At 54.9% G+C, this 16,510-nt stretch overlaps 1 protein-coding gene across 2 annotated transcripts in view; it reads right to left on the bottom strand.

Moving 5' to 3' along the window:
- Positions 1 to 11,993, bottom strand: part of KPNB1 (karyopherin subunit beta 1) — a 37,718-nt gene extending 25,725 nt beyond the window's left edge. For both annotated transcript variants that reach the window (XM_071577264.1, XM_071577265.1), the window contains exons 1-4: positions 11,539 to 11,993; positions 11,358 to 11,416; positions 6,935 to 7,117; positions 2,253 to 2,453 (exon numbers count right to left, since the gene is read on the bottom strand). In XM_071577264.1, the coding sequence (XP_071433365.1) occupies positions 2,253 to 2,453; positions 6,935 to 7,117; positions 11,358 to 11,416; positions 11,539 to 11,578 (483 nt within the window). In that variant the 5' untranslated portion in view covers positions 11,579 to 11,993. The remainder of the gene's footprint in view (positions 1 to 2,252; positions 2,454 to 6,934; positions 7,118 to 11,357; positions 11,417 to 11,538) is intronic.
- Positions 11,994 to 16,510: the final 4,517 nt, after the last annotated feature.

Genomic DNA, 16,510 nt, shown 5'->3' with positions numbered 1-16,510 from the left:
GAGGTTAGGGATCCATTCCACCCCAAAATCCAGAGGTTAGGGATCCATTCCACCCCAAAATTCCAGAGGTTAGGGATCCATTCCACCCCAAAATTCCAGAGGTTAGGGATCCATTCCACCCCAAAATTCCAGAGGTTAGGGATCCATTCCACCCCAAAATTCCAGAGCTTAGGGATCCATTCCACCCAAACCCCAAGGAACAGGCACTCCAGAGCCACAGGGATTCTTCACAAACAGATTTCCTCTTTTGTTTCACTTTTCTCCTCACTGACACCAACCCCCTGAAGCCAAAAAAAAGTCCCAAACTCAAGATTTCTCCTCCTGCCTCACTCCACTGAGATTCCAGCAGGGACACAGCACCAGGACATTCCCCAGGACATTCCCCAGGACCAGAAAATCAGATGCTGATTCCAGTTCTAAATGTCAGGCCACTTTTCCAACCAATTCCCACCAGAGCTCCTGCAGAAGGTGCCTCAAACAGCTCAACCTTCCTCAGAAATTCCCAAATTAACAAGAAAGGGGCTTCTCTAACAACATGAAGGGTCAGATTTTCCCAAAGCAGAAAGGAATCAATCCCTGGTCACTGTTCTAGCACCATTTTACCCAAGATTTGGGTGCTGAGCTGGAGTTTTGGGTGCTGAGCTGGAGCTTTGGGTGCTGAGCTGGAGCTTTGGGTGCTGAGCTGGAGCTTTGGGTGCTGAGCTGGAGCTTTGGGTGCTGAGCTGGAGCTTTGGGTGCTGAGCTGGAGCTTTGGGTGCTGAGCTGGAGCTTTGGGTGCTGAGCTGGAGCTTTGGGTGCTGAGCTGGAGTTTTCCCCCAGCCTGGTGTGACCACAGAGATTTAAACCTTCCCTTTAGGGAACATGACCTGGATTTGTGCTGGGAAAACAGGTCAGTCCTTCCAGGCAGCAGCCCTGGGTTTGCTCCCAGAGTTCTGGCAGCAGGATTGGAGGCAACCAGCACAAGGAAGCTCCACAGCCTCCTGGATGTGCAATCATGGAATGCTTAAGGCTGGAAAGGCCTCCCAGGATTGTCAAGTCAGAGAATTGTGGAATATCCTGAGTTGGAAGGGATCCATGAGGATCTTCCAGCCCAACTCCTGGCCTTGTACAGGACATCCCAAAATCCCACCCTGTCCCTGAGAGTGTTGTCCAAACAGAGCAGGTTTGGGGCTGTGACCAAACCCTGGAAAGTTCCAGTGTCCTTCAATCCTTGAGAGAAGAACCTTTCCCAAAATCCAATCTAAAACTCCCTGGCACAGCTTCAATCCCAAACAGAGCAGGGAGAAAAAGGAAAAGAGGTGCTGGGGAGACTTTAGGAGTAAAACCCTCATGGAAATCCTTCAAACAAATCCTTCCCTCTTTGAGCTCTGGCAGGTTTGGGGCCATGACCAAACCCTGGAGAGAGACCCTTTCCCAAAATCCAACCTAAACAACCCAGGAACAGCTTCAGAGCAGGGAGCAAAGGGAACACAAGTGCAGGAAAGAACTAGGGAGTAAAATCCTCATGGAAATCCTTCAAACAGCATCTCTTTGAGCTCTGGCAGGTTTGGGGCCATGACCAAACCCTGGAGAGAGAACCTTTCCCAAAATCCAGGCTAGATAACCCTGGCATGGGTTCAATCCCAACCAGAACAGGGAGCAAAAGGAACAGAAGTGCTGGAAAGAACTTGAGAGCAAAACCCTCATGGAAATACTTCAAACAAATCCTTCCCTCTTTGAGCTCTGGCAGGTTTGGGGTCGTGAACAACCTCTGGGAGAAGAACCTTTCTCAAAATCCAACCTAAAACTCCTTGGCACAGCTTCAATCCCAACCAGAGCAGGGAGCCAAAGGAACAGAAGTGATGGGCAGAGCTTGGGAGCAAAACCCTCATGGAAATCCTTCAAACAGCACCTCCTTGAGCTCTGGCAGGTTTGGGGCATGACCAAACCCTGGAGAGAGACCCTTTCCCAAAATCCAACCTAAATAACCCAGGCACAGCTTCAATCCCAACCAGAGCAGGGAGCAAAGGGAACAGAAGTGCAGGGAGGAACTTGGGAACAAAACCCTCATGGAAATCCTTCAAACAGCATCTCTTTGAGCTCTGGCAGGTTTGGGGCCATGACCAAACCCTGGAGAGAGACCCTTTCCCAAAATCCAGCCTATATAACCCAGGCACAGCTTCAGAACAGCAAGAAAAAGGCACACAAGTTCTGGGCAGAGCTTGGGAGCAAACCCCTCCTGGAACCCCCGAGCAGCCCCCAGAGTGACTCACGATGTCCTGGCAGATGTATCCGATGGCCTCCAGCGTGGACTCCTTCATGTGCTCGGTGCTGTGCTGGTTGGTGACGTTGGCCACCAGCTGGGGGATGAGCTCTGGCCACTGGTTCATGGGGATCTCTGCGCAGGCGATGCCAGCCACGCACTGGGAGGCCGAGCTGGGCCGGTAGGTCTCTGTGCCGAGGGTCTGCAGCACCTGGAACGGGCACGGGGGGCTTGAGGCAGGGCCAGCCGGGCCCAGACCCCCCAACACGGCTCTGCCTCCTGCTGCCAATGGGAGGGGAACGTTCCCAACGGGAGGGGGAACGTTCCAAACGGGAGGGGGAACGTTCCCAAAACGGGAGGGGGAACGTTCCCAACACGGGAGGGGAAACCTTCCCAAAACGGGAGGGGGAACGTTCCCAACACGGGAGGGGGAACGTTCCCAACACGGGAGGGGGAACGTTCCCAACACGGGAGGGGAAACCTTCCCAAAACGGGAGGGGAAACCTTCCCAAAACGGGAGGGGAAACCTTCCCAAAACGGGAGGGGAAACCTTCCCAAAACGGGAGGGGAAACCTTCCCAAAACGGGAGGGGAAACCTTCCCAAAACGGGGAGGGGAAACCTTCCCAAAACGGGGAGGGGAAACGTTCCCAAAACGGGGAGGGGAAACGTTCCCAAAACGGGGAGGGGAAACGTCCCAAAAAAGGGAGGGGAAACGTTCCCAAAAAAAGGGAGGGGAAACGTTCCCAAAAAAAGGGAGGGGAAACGTTCCCAAAAAAAGGGAGGGGAACGTTCCCAAAAAAAGGGAGGGGAAACGTCCCAAAAAAGGGAGGGGAACGTTCCCAAAAAAGGGAGGGGAACGTTCCCAAAAAAGGGAGGGGAACGTTCCCAAAAAAGGGAGGGGAACGTTCCCAAAAAAGGGAGGGGAACGTTCCCAAAAAAGGGAGGGGAACGTTCCCAAAAAAGGGAGGGGAACGTTCCCAAAAAAGGGAGGGGAACGTTCCCAAAAAAGGGAGGGGAACGTTCCCAAAAAAGGGAGGGGAACGTTCCCAAAAAAGGGAGGGGGACGTTCCCAAAAAAGGGAGGGGGACGTTCCCAAAAAAGGGAGGGGGACGTTCCCAAAAAAGGGAGGGGGACGTTCCCAAAAAAGGGAGGGGGACGTTCCCAAAAAGGGAGGGGGACGTTCCCAAAAAGGGAGGGGGACGTTCCCAAAGGGAAGGGGCATCCTGGTGGGATTCCAACCCATCCTGTTGCTCTGTGAACACTCCGTGTGCTGGGACACAGCCAGGGCTCAAACAATCCCTCCCCACTTGGAAAGCAAAATTAATCTAAAGTAAAACTATTATTATTATTATTATTATTATTATTATTATTACTATTATTATAAAAACTATTATTTTTTAAAATGACTATTTTTTAGAATTATGACAAAGCAAAATTATTATCAAGTAAAATGGTATTATTATTATTATTAAATTATTATTTGAAATTTCCACAAAGCAAAATGATTATAAAGCAAAATTGTCATTATTATTATTGCTTAAAATTACCACAAATCAAAATAATTATCAAGTAAAATTGTCATTATTATTCTGGTTTAAAATCACCACAAAGCAAAATTATTATCAAGTAAAATTGTCATTATTATTATTAAATTATTATTTCAAATTACCACAAAGCAAAATTATTATCAAGTAAAATTGTCATTATTATTATTAAATTATTATTTAAAATTACCACAAATCAAAATGATCATCAAGTAAAATTGTCATTATTATTATTAAATTATTATTTCAAATTACCACAAAGCAAAATTATTATAAACTAAAATCATCATAATTATTATTAAATATTGTGCAAAATTACCACAAAGCGAAATTATTACAAACTAAAATTATCATTATTATTATTATTAAATTATTATTTAAAATTACAACAAATCAAAATTATTATCAAGTAAAATCGTCATTATTATTATTAATTATTATTTAAATTTACAACAAAGAAAAATTATAAGGCAATAATTATTATTAAATACTATTAAAAATCACCACAAAGCAACAACATTATTAAATTTATTTATTATTTAAAATAATATTAAACCAAAATATTACTAGTACTGACCATAATTATTATTTCTATTATTTCCACTATTATCATTATCAATCATTCCCAGGGAATTTCGGGATGCTCCATCCCCTGGGAGTGTCCCAGGCCAGGCTGGAGCACCCTGGGACAGTGGGAGGTGTCAGGGGGTGGAAATGGATCCTCTTTAAGGTCCTTCCAACCCAAACCATCCTGGGATTTTATAGAGATTTCCATAAACACCAAAAACAACTCCATAAAATCAAGTTCCAGGCCAGGCTGCCCCAATCCCAAAACACCCCCAGGAACCCCAAAATCCACTCCTGGGGCTGCAGGTCCTGAATTAACCACCAAGGAGAGAAGGAGCCCTCGGGCAAAGCCACAACAGGGAAGAAGCTCATTTTCTGTCTGGAACTTTCCACCACATTCTGCTCATAAAACTCCCAAGGCCTCGTGTCAATGTGTGTGCTCAGACACAGCCTGGGTGCCAACTGGGATCCCACAGCTCCTGAGGAAGCTGCTCCTCAGAAAAGGAAGGAAAATCTTCCTTCTAAAAGATCAAACCCCAACACAGGTGCAGTTGCTCAGTGGGGCAGCCAAGGAATCCTGGAATGGTTTGGGAGGGAAGGGAACTCCAAATTTATCCAGTGGCAACCCCTGCCATGGGCAGGGACACCTCCCACTATCCCAGGGTGCTCCAAGACTCATCCAGCCCAGCCTTGGACACTCCCAGGGATGGGGCACTCCCAGGGCAGTCCCAGCAGCACCACACAGAGGGAATCACAGTCACAGAACCCCAGAATGGATTGGGTTAAAGCCCATCCAGTCCCACCCCTGCCATGGGCAGGGACACCTCCCACCAGCCCAGGGTGCTCCAAGACTCATCCAGCCCAGCCTTGGACACTCCCAGGGATGGGGCACTCCCAGGGCAGTCCCAGCAGCACCACACAGAGGGAATCACAGTCACAGAACCCCAGAATGGATTGGGTTAAAGCCCACTCAGTGCCACCCCTGCCATGGCAGGGACACCTCTCACTATCCCAGGGTGCTCCCAGCCCTGTCCAGCCTGGCCTGGGACACTCCCAGGGATGGGGCACTCCCAGGGCAGTCCCAGCAGCACCACACAGAGGGATTCACAGTCACAGAACCCCAGAATGGATTGGGTTAAAGCCCATCCAGTCCCACCACTGCCATGGGCAGGGACACCTCCCACTATCCCAGGGTGCTCCAAGCCCTGTCCAGCCTGGCCTGGGACACTCCCAAGGATCCAGAGACAGCCACAGCTTCTCTGGGAAAACTGTGACAGTGTTTGAACATCTTCATTGCAAAAACCTTCTTCCTTCCTTCCAACCCAAACCAATCCTGAAGGTTAAAACCATCACAGTATCACAGAACACCCTGAGCTGGAAGGGACCCACAAGGAGCACCAAGTGCAACTCCTGGACACTCCAAATTCCAACCCTGTCCCTGAGAATCATAGAATGGATTGGGTTGGAAAAGACCTCAGAGATCAGCAAGTCCAACACTTGATCCAACCCCACTGTGATCACCAGCCCAGGGCACGGATTGGAAAAGACCTCCAAGATCATCAAGTCCAATCCTTGATCCAACCCCACTGTGATCACCAGCCCAGGGCACAGAGTGCCCTGGGCTGGTGATCACAGTAGGGTTGGATCAAGACATGGTGGATTCTCTGTCTCTGGAGGTGTTTAAGAGGAGACTCAGAGCCACTCAGTGCCCTGGGCTGGTGATCACAGTGGGGTTGGATCAAGACATGGTGGATTCTCACTCAGTGCCACATCCACAGAATCACAGAATGGATTGGGTTGGAAAAGCCCTCTGAGATCATCAAGTCCAACCCTTGGTCCAACTCCAGTCCCTTTACCAGATCATGGCACTCAGTGCCACGGCCAAGCTCAGGTGAAAAACCTCCAGGGATGGGGAATCCACCCCCTCTCTGGGCAGCCCATTCCAATCCCTGAGCACTCCCTCTGGAAAGAAATTTTTCCTGATATCCACCTTAAATTTCCTCTGGCAGAGCTTGAGCCCATCGTGCCCCCCTTGTCCTATTGCTGAGTGCCTGGGAGAAGAGACCAACCCCCACCCTGAGCTCTGGCAGCTCTGGAGCTGTGTCTTCCCTCTGGAATTCCAGTCCCCAACCACCCTCTGTGGTGGAAGAACCTCCTCCCAATTCCACCCTGATGCTCCAACAGAACAAACACCCCACAAGGAGCTCTGGCAGCTTTGGAGCTGTGACTTCCCTCTGGAATTCCACTGCCCAACCACCCTCTGTGGGGGAAGAACCTTCTCCCAATTCCACCCTGATGCTCCAACAGAACAAATACCCCACTTTGAGCTCTGGCAGCTTTGGAGCTGTGACTTCCCTCTGGAATTCCACTGCCCAACCACCCTCTGTGGGGGAAGAACCTCCTCCCAATTCCACCCTGTTGCTCCAACAGAACAAACACCCCACAAGAAGCAGCTCCTGAGCAGGTGCTGCTGCTGCTTCTCCGGAGAACAGGAAAAGCCACCAGGAGCCCTTTTAGGTGGAAAACTATGGAAAAAATGACCCCTCCAAGAGAGACCCCGGCAAGAAGAGCAACACTCACGTAGTTCTTGACCTCCCTGCGGGCGTTGGCGTCGATGGCCAACCATCTCTGCTGGTACTGGGCCTTGATGTCGGGGTCCTTGGAGGTCAGCGAGTTCTTGATCTGCAGCCCCGCGGCCACTCGAGCCACCTGGCTGTTCCCGGGGTTTGCCAGCACTCTGGACAGTTCCACCAGGAAGGTGGGCTGGGGACACAGAGCAGGGTGAGCCCCCAGACCCCCTGCACTCAGTCCCTGCTCAGCTCCAGCCCTGCCTCTGTCCCAGGATTAGGGGCCTTAAGCTGCTCGGGAAGCGCCGTCAGCTCCCGCTGACCGGGATCGTTTATAGCTCTGTCACCTTCCCTGCTCCTGCTGCCCTGAGGATCCCTGGGAACCAACCACTCCCCAGGCCTGGAGATGGATCTGCCGGATGGGAATGAGCCCCTGAATTCCTCGTTCCAAGGGAAACGCCCGGATGAGGATTGTTAAGGAAGGAGGTGCCGCTTTGGGGAGTCAGAAAGGGATTTTTGGGGAGTTAGAAAGGGATTTAGGAGGTTCCAAGAAGATTTGGGGAGGTCCCAAAGGGGGTTCTGGGGAGGTCCCTAAAGGGGGTTCGGGGGAGGTCCCAAAAGGGGGTCTGGGGAGGTCCCAAAAGGGGGGTCCGGGGAGGTCCCAAAAGGAATTTGGGGAGGTCCCAAAAGGGGGTTCTGGGGAGGTCCCAAAAGGGGGGTCCGGGGAGGTCTCAAAGGGGGGTCCGGGGAGGTCCCAAAGGGGGGTCCGGGGAGGTCCCAAAAGGGGGGTCTGGGGAGGTCTCAAAGGGGGGTCCGGGGAGGTCTCAAAGGGGGGTCCGGGGAGGTCCCAAAGGGAATTTGGGGAGGTCCCAAAGGGGGTTCTGGGGAGGTCCCAAAGGGGGTTCTGGGGAGGTCCCAAAGGGAATTTTGGGTGGTCCCAAAGGGGGGTCTGGGGAGGTCCCAAAGGGGGTTCTGGGGAGGTCCCAAAGGGAATTTTGGGTGGTCCCAAAGGGGGGTCTGGGGAGGTCCCAAAGGGGGGTCTGGGGAGGTCCCAAAAGGGGGTTCTGGGGAGGTCCTAAAAGGGGGTTCTGGGGAGGTCCCAAAAGGGGGTTCTGGGGAGGTCCCAAAAGGGGGTTCTGGGGAGGTCCCAAAAGGGATTTCTGGGGAGGTCCCAAAAGGGATTTCGGGGAGGTCCCAAAGGGGGGTCTGGGGAGGTCCCAAAGGGGGGTCTGGGGAGGTCCCAAAGGGGGGTCTGGGGAGGTCCCAAAGGGGGGTCTGGGGAGGTCCCAAAGGGAATTTTGGGTGGTCCCAAAGGGGGGTCTGGGGAGGTCCCAAAGAGGGGTCTGGGAGGTTTCAAAGGGATTTCTGGGAGGTCCCAAACTCCCAAATCTGCACCTGTGTCTTGGGCAAATAAAATCCATTTGAATTCTTCCACCCAGAACTCCTCAACACCCAAACTGCAGGACTGGGAGACAAAAAAATGTGGGAAAACTTCCAGGGGGTGGAGAACAAAATGATGATTAAGCTCCCCCAGGGGGTAAAAATTGGTGCCACTTGCTTTGCTAAACCCTTAATTTTCCAAGCCTTGATCCCACAGCCTCACATTTCAGAGGCTTCTGCTGCACAAAAAGGAGCTGAATTTTGAGTTTTTTAATTTCCTGCCCCTCAGAAGCTTTTTGGCTGCTCAGAAAACCTTCCAAGGAAAGAGAGGGAGCTGCTGCATGGCTTTAAAACCAGGCAGTGAAGTGGCTTTGCTGGAGATATTTAACTTCCAGTTACATTAAATCCATTTCTATAATCTCTTAAGAAATCTTAAGATGCCTCTTAAAAAGCCTTAAGAGATTTTAAGATCCATAGAAAGATCAAAAAGCCATTTTTAAAATTAAATCAGCATTCAGGAGTTCAGCACAGGACGAGTTCCTGTCCTCAATCCCAGCTCTTAAAATAAAAATTCATTTTAGTTGTTCCATCCAGAACTTTTTAATGTTCCAGTTGCAAGATCTGGGGACAAAAAATGTGGGAAAACTCCAAGTGATGAGGGCAAAGCATCAGAGATGCTCCCAAATTTTGATGGAACAGACAAAACTCTACAAATCCACCCCCTAAACCCCTTCAAACCACCCAGACTGCTCATGTTTTATACACTGATTTTATCCCAAGTGAGGAACAAGCCAAAAAAATGCTCACAGGGCGAAGTGAAAAGTGTTGCTGCCACCTTTGAGAAGAAAATTACTGAAGCTCAAAGGTGAAGAAGCATCTTTGGGGTTCTCACTCATAAATTAGCAGGAAAAAAATGTCTTTTTGTGGGGCTTTCAGGCTGATTTCAGCAGAAAATGAGAAGCATCACATTAAACCTCTCAGGAAATGCAGATTTGCAGCTTCACTGCCAGAGGTGCCCGTGAACAGCCCAGACAAGGGGCTAAATCTGCCAAAAGGGTTAAATTGGGTGGGGAAGGAGGAAGGGGAGGAGGAGGAGGAAGAGCAAGAGGCTCCATCACCCTCTGCCCTCTCCTGGGGCCATCCAGGCTCTTCCCACCCACCCCCTGACCACATCCTGGGATGGAACAGCCCTGAGCTCCACATCCTTCTCTCCATCCTCTCCCTTCTCCTGCCCTGACCATTCCACATCCCAGGATGGAACAGCCCTGAGCTCCACATCCTTCTCTCCATCCTCTCCCTTCTCCTGCCCTGAGCATTCCACATCCCAGGATGGAACAGCCCTGAGCTCCACATCCTTCTCTCCATCCTCTCCCTTATCCTGCCCTGACCATTCCACATCCCAGGATGGAACAGTCCTGAGCTCCACATCCTTCTCTCCATCCTCTCCCTTCTCCTGCCCTGACCATTCCACATCCCAGGATGGAACAGTCCTGAGCTCCACATCCTTCTCTCCATCCTCTCCCTTCTCCTGCCCTGACCATTCCACATCCCAGGATGGAACAGCCCTGAGCTCCACATCCTTCTCTCCATCCTCTTCCTTCTCCTGCCCTGACCATTCCACATCCCAGGATGGAACAGCCCTGAGCTCCACATCCTTCTGTCCATCCTCTCCCTTCTCCTGCCCTGACCATTCCACACCCTCACCCCACCCCAGGACACACATTTTGGGTCCCAGCACAGGTTCTGCTTCCTCTGTCCTCCCCTCACCTGCCTCTGACAACTCAGAGGATCTCAATGAAACCCTGGAAACCCCACAGCTCCTCCAGCTCTTTCCCACACCCCAAAACCAGGAGCACCACCCCAAATCCTTCATGTCCCACAGCCCAGGAGCTCCAGGATAACGGTGGGAGGTGCCCTGAGGTTTCACCAACACCATTCCAGGGGATTTTGACCCAGAATTGATGTGGCTCAAAGGCTGCAGCCCTGACTAAGCAAACCCCTTCTCAAGCCCAGCCCAACTTCCCTGCTGGGAAAAACCTGAACCTTTGGCTTTACTTCCTCTCTCTTTTCATCATTTTAAATAATTTTTCCCCTTTTTCCTCTGCTTTAAGGTCACTGGGGGGCCTGGGTGCAACCCAGAGGATCCCCTCACCCCCCTGACCCCTTTCCAGACCCCATCGCTCCAGGACCACCCATTTGGAGGGGTCTGGGGTGATGTGGGGGTTCTACAGGCAGGAACTGGGACTGGGCAGGGGTTCTGGGGAGCACTGGGAGGGGATCTAGGGGGGCACTGGGACTGGGTAGGGGGTCCCGGCGGGCACTGGGACTGGGCAGGGGGTCCCGGCGGGCACTGGGAGGGGATCTAGGGGTCACTGGGACTGGGCAGGGGGTCCCGGCGGGCACTGGGACTGGGCAGGGGGTCCCGGCGGGCACTGGGAGGGGATTCAGGGGGGCACTGGGACTGGGAGGGTGTCCCGGCGGGCACTGGGAGTGGGCACTGGGACCCATCACTAGGATCAGGCAGGATCCCACAGGGTGGGTGGGAGTCCCGGGATGTGGCACTGGAACCGGCTCTAGAACTGGGCACCGGGACTGGGCAGGGATGTTGGTGGGATCAGGGTAGGCCCTGTGTTCGGTCAGAGCTCCGGGTGGGCTCTGTGCCCTGCCGGGTATCCCGGCTGTCCCCGTGCCCCCTGTGCATGCCGGACGGGCTGTCCCGTTCCCATTCCCATCCCCGGTCTCGTTCCCGTTCCCGATCCCGGTGCCGGTGCCGCTCCCGCCATGGCCGCGCTGCCCGCACATGGCCCGCGGCCGCTCCCGCCCCGCCTTCACCCCCCGCTCCCGGCGCCGCGCTCCCATTGGCCGGCGCGGGGGCAGCGCGCGTTCCCATTGGCCGGCCGGGGTGCAGCGCGCTCTCCCATTGGCCGGCCGGAGCGCCGGGCGCGGGCACGACCGGGCGCGGCCATGGCGGTCGGGTCGGGCCGGGCCGGGCCGGGCGGGGCCGAGGCGGCGGCAGCGGCTCCGGTACCGGCACCGGCACCTCCCGCAGCTCTCACCAGGTTCTCGATGGCCGCCTGCTCCAGGAACTTCTGCGCCGCCTCGAGCTCCGAGCAGTCTGCGGGAGGGAGGGAGCGGGGAAAGGGGGGGAGGGGAAACCGGCGTCAGGCGCGGCCCAAGCGGCCCGGCCCGGCCCGCCCGCCCCGCCGCGCCCGCCCCGCCGGGCCCCGCCGCCCTTACCCGGCGACACCGTTTTCTCCAGGATGGTGATGAGCTCCATGGCGGCGGCGTGGCGGCTCCGGCGCCGGCGGGAGGAGCGGGAGGAGGGAGGGAGGGAGGGGAGGGTTGAGGGCCGGGCCGGGGGGGAGCGGGGCGGGCCCGGGGAGGGGAAGGAGCGGAGCGGCGGGGCCTGCCCCGCGCTGGAGCCGCCGGGCCGGGCCTGGCCGGGCCGCGCCGGAGCGGGGCGGAGGCGCCGGTGGGTGGGTGTAACTCCCGGTGCGTCTGCGGCGCGGGAGGGATTAAAATTATAGACGAGGGAAGAAAAAAAAAAGGAAAGAAAAAAAAAAGAAATTATAAAGCGATTGAGAGAGAGGGTTTGGGGGGGGTAGGGAGGAAAAAAAAGGTGCCGCGCGGGCGGAGGCGGCGGGCGCGGCGCGCGCGCACCGGGACGGGCGGAGGGATACGCCGGGTGAGGCCGCCCCGCGCGCGCGCCCCGCGCCCCGCGCGCTGATTGGCCGCCGGGCCGCCCCCCCCCGCGCCGAGCGCCATTGGACGCGCCCGCCGCGCGCCCCCATTGGAGAGGAAAGGGAAGAGGGGGGGGCCGGGCGGGACCATTGGCCGAAGAATAGGGGGGGAAGGGGGGTGGTGGGGAAGTGGGGGCAGCCACCACGTGCTGAAAGGGGGAGGCACCGGCAGCACCGGGATCGTGGGGACCACCGGGATCGTGGGGATCGGGATCGTGGGGATCGGGATGACGGCACGGGCAGTGCTGGAGGGGGGCGGCTCCACCCGCAGCAACCGCGGGATGCTCCGGGCACGGCACCGGAACCGGCGAGGGGAAGCCACGTGCGCGTTGGGAGCGGCAGCGCCGCGAGTGAACCGGGATGGGGCGGGGGGAACCGGGATGGGGAGGGAACTGGGATGGGGCGGGGGGAACCGGGATGGGGCGGGGGGAACCGGGATAGGGAGGGGGGAACCGGGATGGGGAGGGAACTGGGATGGGGAGGGGGGAACCGGGATGGGGAGGGGGGAACCGGGATGGGGCGGGGGGAACCGGGATGGGGATGGAACTGAGATGAGGATGGAACAGGGATGAGGATGGATCCAGGATGAGGAGGGGACTGGGATGGGGATGGAACTGGAATGTGGAGGGCACTGGGATGAGGATGGAACAAGCATGGGCATGAAACAGGATGAGGATGGAACAGGGATGAGGATGGATCCGGGATGAGGAGGGAACTGGGATGTGGATGGAACTGGGATGAGGATGGAACAGGGATGAGGAGGGAACTGGGATGTGGATGGAACAGGGATGAGGATGGAACAGGGATGAGGAATCTTGTGGATGGAACAGGATGAGGATGGATCCGCTCCCCCGGGACATGACCCCGCCCTGCGACCCTCGAGTGCCTCCTCTGCGTCCCGGTGTGTCCCCAAGAAGCGGTGACAGCGGGGCACAGCCGAGGGCAGCGGGGCTGGATCCGCATCTTTGGGATGCGGGACACAGGGAGGGGGAAAAGGGATACCTGGAAAAAGGAGGGCGGGACAAGGTGGAGGTGAATAATTAACGGCGCCGGGAGGCGGCAATTAGTGACACAACCGGGCGCTTTGTGGCATCCCAGAAACGCGGGGCCAAGGGACAATTAGTGGGACGAGATGAGGGATGAGCGCCCCGGGAAAGGGACGCGCTCCAGAAACGGATCCGATGGAATGCGGGCATCGCTGCGGGGGCAACGAGGAGGAACGGGAAAAGTCCCCGGAGAGGCCGGGTTGGGTGGGATATCGGGAATAAATCAATCCCTGGCAGGGTGGGCAGGCCCTGGCACGGCTTGGGCAGAGAATTTTGGATGCCCATCCCTGGAAGTGTCCGAGGCCAGGCTGGAGCACCCTGGGGTAGTGGGAGGTGTCCCTGCCCATGGCACGAGATGATCCTTCACCTCCCTTCCCATCCAAACCATTCCAGGATTCCATATGATCTTCAGTTTAGTGACCTCAGCAGAGGGAAACGTTTGAGTTACAAACACCTGGAGCTTCCGACCCGACCTTCCCATCCCTGCCCCTCCAGGCTCGGTCCTGCGGCTCAGGCACCGCCGTTCCAGCTGCAAACAGCTGCATTTTCCATGGGCTGGGAGGAAGGTCAGTCCCTCCCGGGCTCCAGGTGCTTCCCGAGTTCAGGACACTGAAAGGAGGAGCAGCTTCCAGAGCCATCCCACCCCTGCTGGGCCCTCCCAGGAGGGTTCCTTCCCCACTCCAGCAGGAAGTGGAACACAGGGAAAAGCAGCCAGACTGGTCCCTGGTGCCTCCAGGGCTTCCCATCCCACCCCTCCACTCCTTCCCCACAAACACAACCCGTTCCCTGCGGGAATTCTGTGCTGTGCAGCAAAGCCCTGGGGACTGATGTTATTCATTGCTGGGGAAATGAGCTCACCCACAGCTCTGCAACACAGAAACAGCCACCATTCCCAAAAAATCAGGTTACAGGGACACACCAGAGCTCTGGGATCAGCTCAGGTGGTTAGAACTTGGTTGCAACAACACCAAGGTCGTGGGTTCAATCCCCTCTGTGGGCCATTGAGTTGAGAGTTGGACTTGATGATCCTTGTGGGTCCCTTCCAGCTCGGAATGGTCTGGGATTCTGATTCTACATTAAATTGCCTGTGAGACCCAATTCCAGGGAACCTGCAGGAGAATCTTGGGATGTTTGTTTTGTCCACCTGTGCCTGAGATTTGAAACAGGGCAGTGAAACAGCCCAGAAAGAGGAATTCAGGAGCAGAGCAGCTCCAGAGCTCTGGCCCAGAGTCCCACTGGCTGCTGTCCCTGGGGCTGGAGTGGGAAAAGAGCCTGGCACAGGAATTCTGCTGGCCCGGAGTGGCAGCTGTAACCAAGCTGTGTTTCCCTGCTGTCAGCACTGCTGTCAGCACAGTGAGCTGGTTTCCCTTCTGCCTCCTGCCCAGACAGAATGACCTCAGGGCTGGGATTGCAGCGGGCTGGCCGTGTCTGCAGAGGGAAGTCCTGTGGCTGCAAGTTGAGGTGATCTTGTTTTGACTTTAAACAATGCAAATGACATGCAAGTGCGTGAAGGAGAGGGGCAGAAATAACAGCTTTGTGGTCACTGAGCAAACTGAATGGTCTCAGCAGACTGGCTGGGCCTGGGCTCTTGTGCAGGCAGTGAAAGGAGAGTTTAATTCTTCATGAAAGGAACTTTGGGGGTTGTGCACTTCATAGGAAACCTCTTTTTTTTTCCATTGGAGACCAACTGATGCTCCAGGAGAGGGGCAAGATGACAACAGCAGGAATTGTGGGTGAGGAAAGGGATGAGATGGGGCTCAGGTGATGATTAGGGAGGATATTTGGGACACTCCCATCCCTGGAGTGTCCAAGGCCAGGTTGGACAGGGCTTGGAGCAACCTGGGACAGTGGGAAGTGTCCCTGCCGTGGAACTGGATGATCTTTAAGGTGCTTCCCACCCAAACCATTCCATGACTCTGTGAAGTTTGAGTGTCAAACAGCCTGTGATGTTTTGCCCCTGCAGAGGAAGGGCCAAACCTGCTCTGTGTGTCCTTCCAGTGCTCCTTGGTGGGAATCAGCTCCTCGTGGATTCCTGTGCTGGCTCCTTAAACCTAAACCCCCATTCCCACTGAACCCCAAGCTCTGGATGTGCCCAAAATCACAGACAGTCCCAGTGCCTTGGAATTTCTGTAGGATTTTCAGGGACAGCTGAGGGTGCTGAGCAGCCTCAGGAGGGGGAATCTCTCCAGTTCCTGCAGCTGGTTTATGGAAGCAGGAGATGATACAAACTCCAAATGTGGATGCTCAGTATTCCATTTATGGGAATGAGGAGAAAAGCCACATCCAGCTCCAGTTTGCAGCTCCAGCCCGAGCAGGGATGGGGGAGGTGGCTCCACAGGCTCCTTGTCCTCATCCACCCTGGAGTTTGGGGGTTTTCCTTGTTGCCAAGGCCAGATTTGCACAAAATTCTTTCATTTTTTCTCTCTTGCTGCTTCTCCCATGGCAGTTCCCTGAGGGAATCCTTCCTGGTTGGCACTGCAGGACTGTCCCCTGGTGTTGAGCAAATCCAGCTCTGTGAGGCCCCTCCATTCCCATCTTGTCCCTTTTCCCATCTGGAAAAAACTGAATTTCACCCCAGAACTGCTCAGTGAGTTCCCTTTGATCTGCTGGCTGGGGCAGACCCTGGAGCAGCCACAAGAATTCCATCCCTTCAGGCTGGATAAGGTGCTGCTCCCTGTGCCAGGCTGGGAGCAGGGATTGCTCTGAAGAGCCCCTGATGTTCCCAGAGCTGTTCTTGGCTCTGCCCAGTGTGGATTTAGCAGGAGCAGCCCCTCTCCTGCTGTCCCTGCCTCTGGATCCTGTGCTCCATCCATGTGTTCCAGAGATCTCCAAGCTTTTCCCACTCCAGCCCCAGGGACACTGTTCAGAGCTCTGCTCCTGAATTCCTGTTTCTGGGGTGTTTCCCTGCCCTGGCTCAGGAGTGTTCAAGATGCTGTTCCCTCTCCCCTCAGCTGTTCAGGTTTTAATACAAATTTGCTCATTCACAATTAATTGTTCCTTTTCTTTACCTTCCAAATCCAGTCCTGGTCAGTTCTGTAGTGATTTTGATTCAGGCTCTACCAGTGTGATGCTGTTCCACAACTCTGCAGCTCCACAGACCATAAACTCCCATTTCTGGGAGTTCTCAGCAGCAACTTTTCCCCTCTGCCACCACCTTTCCATGTTTTAACACAGATTTGCTCATTCAGATTTAATTGTCCCTTTCCTTTTTCCTCCCACTCCCTGTCCTGCTCAGTTCTTTAGTGCCTGGCTATGATTTTTATTCAGATGACTCAGGCTCTGCTCACAGTCTGTGCTCCCCAAGCCCCAGGAGGGACAGGGGGTTCCTTGAGGCTGTAACTGACACCTTGGCCACGTGTCCTCTGCTGTCCCCTCCCAGGTTTGGGTCCTTGGAGGCTTCAAACAGAACACAAGATGAGGACA

Source organism: Pithys albifrons, chromosome 25, assembly GCF_047495875.1.
Source record: "Pithys albifrons albifrons isolate INPA30051 chromosome 25, PitAlb_v1, whole genome shotgun sequence".
NCBI lineage: Eukaryota > Metazoa > Chordata > Aves > Passeriformes > Thamnophilidae > Pithys > Pithys albifrons.
The sequence above is the reverse complement of the archived record's forward strand: the minus strand, read 5'-3'. Positions and strand labels throughout refer to the sequence as shown.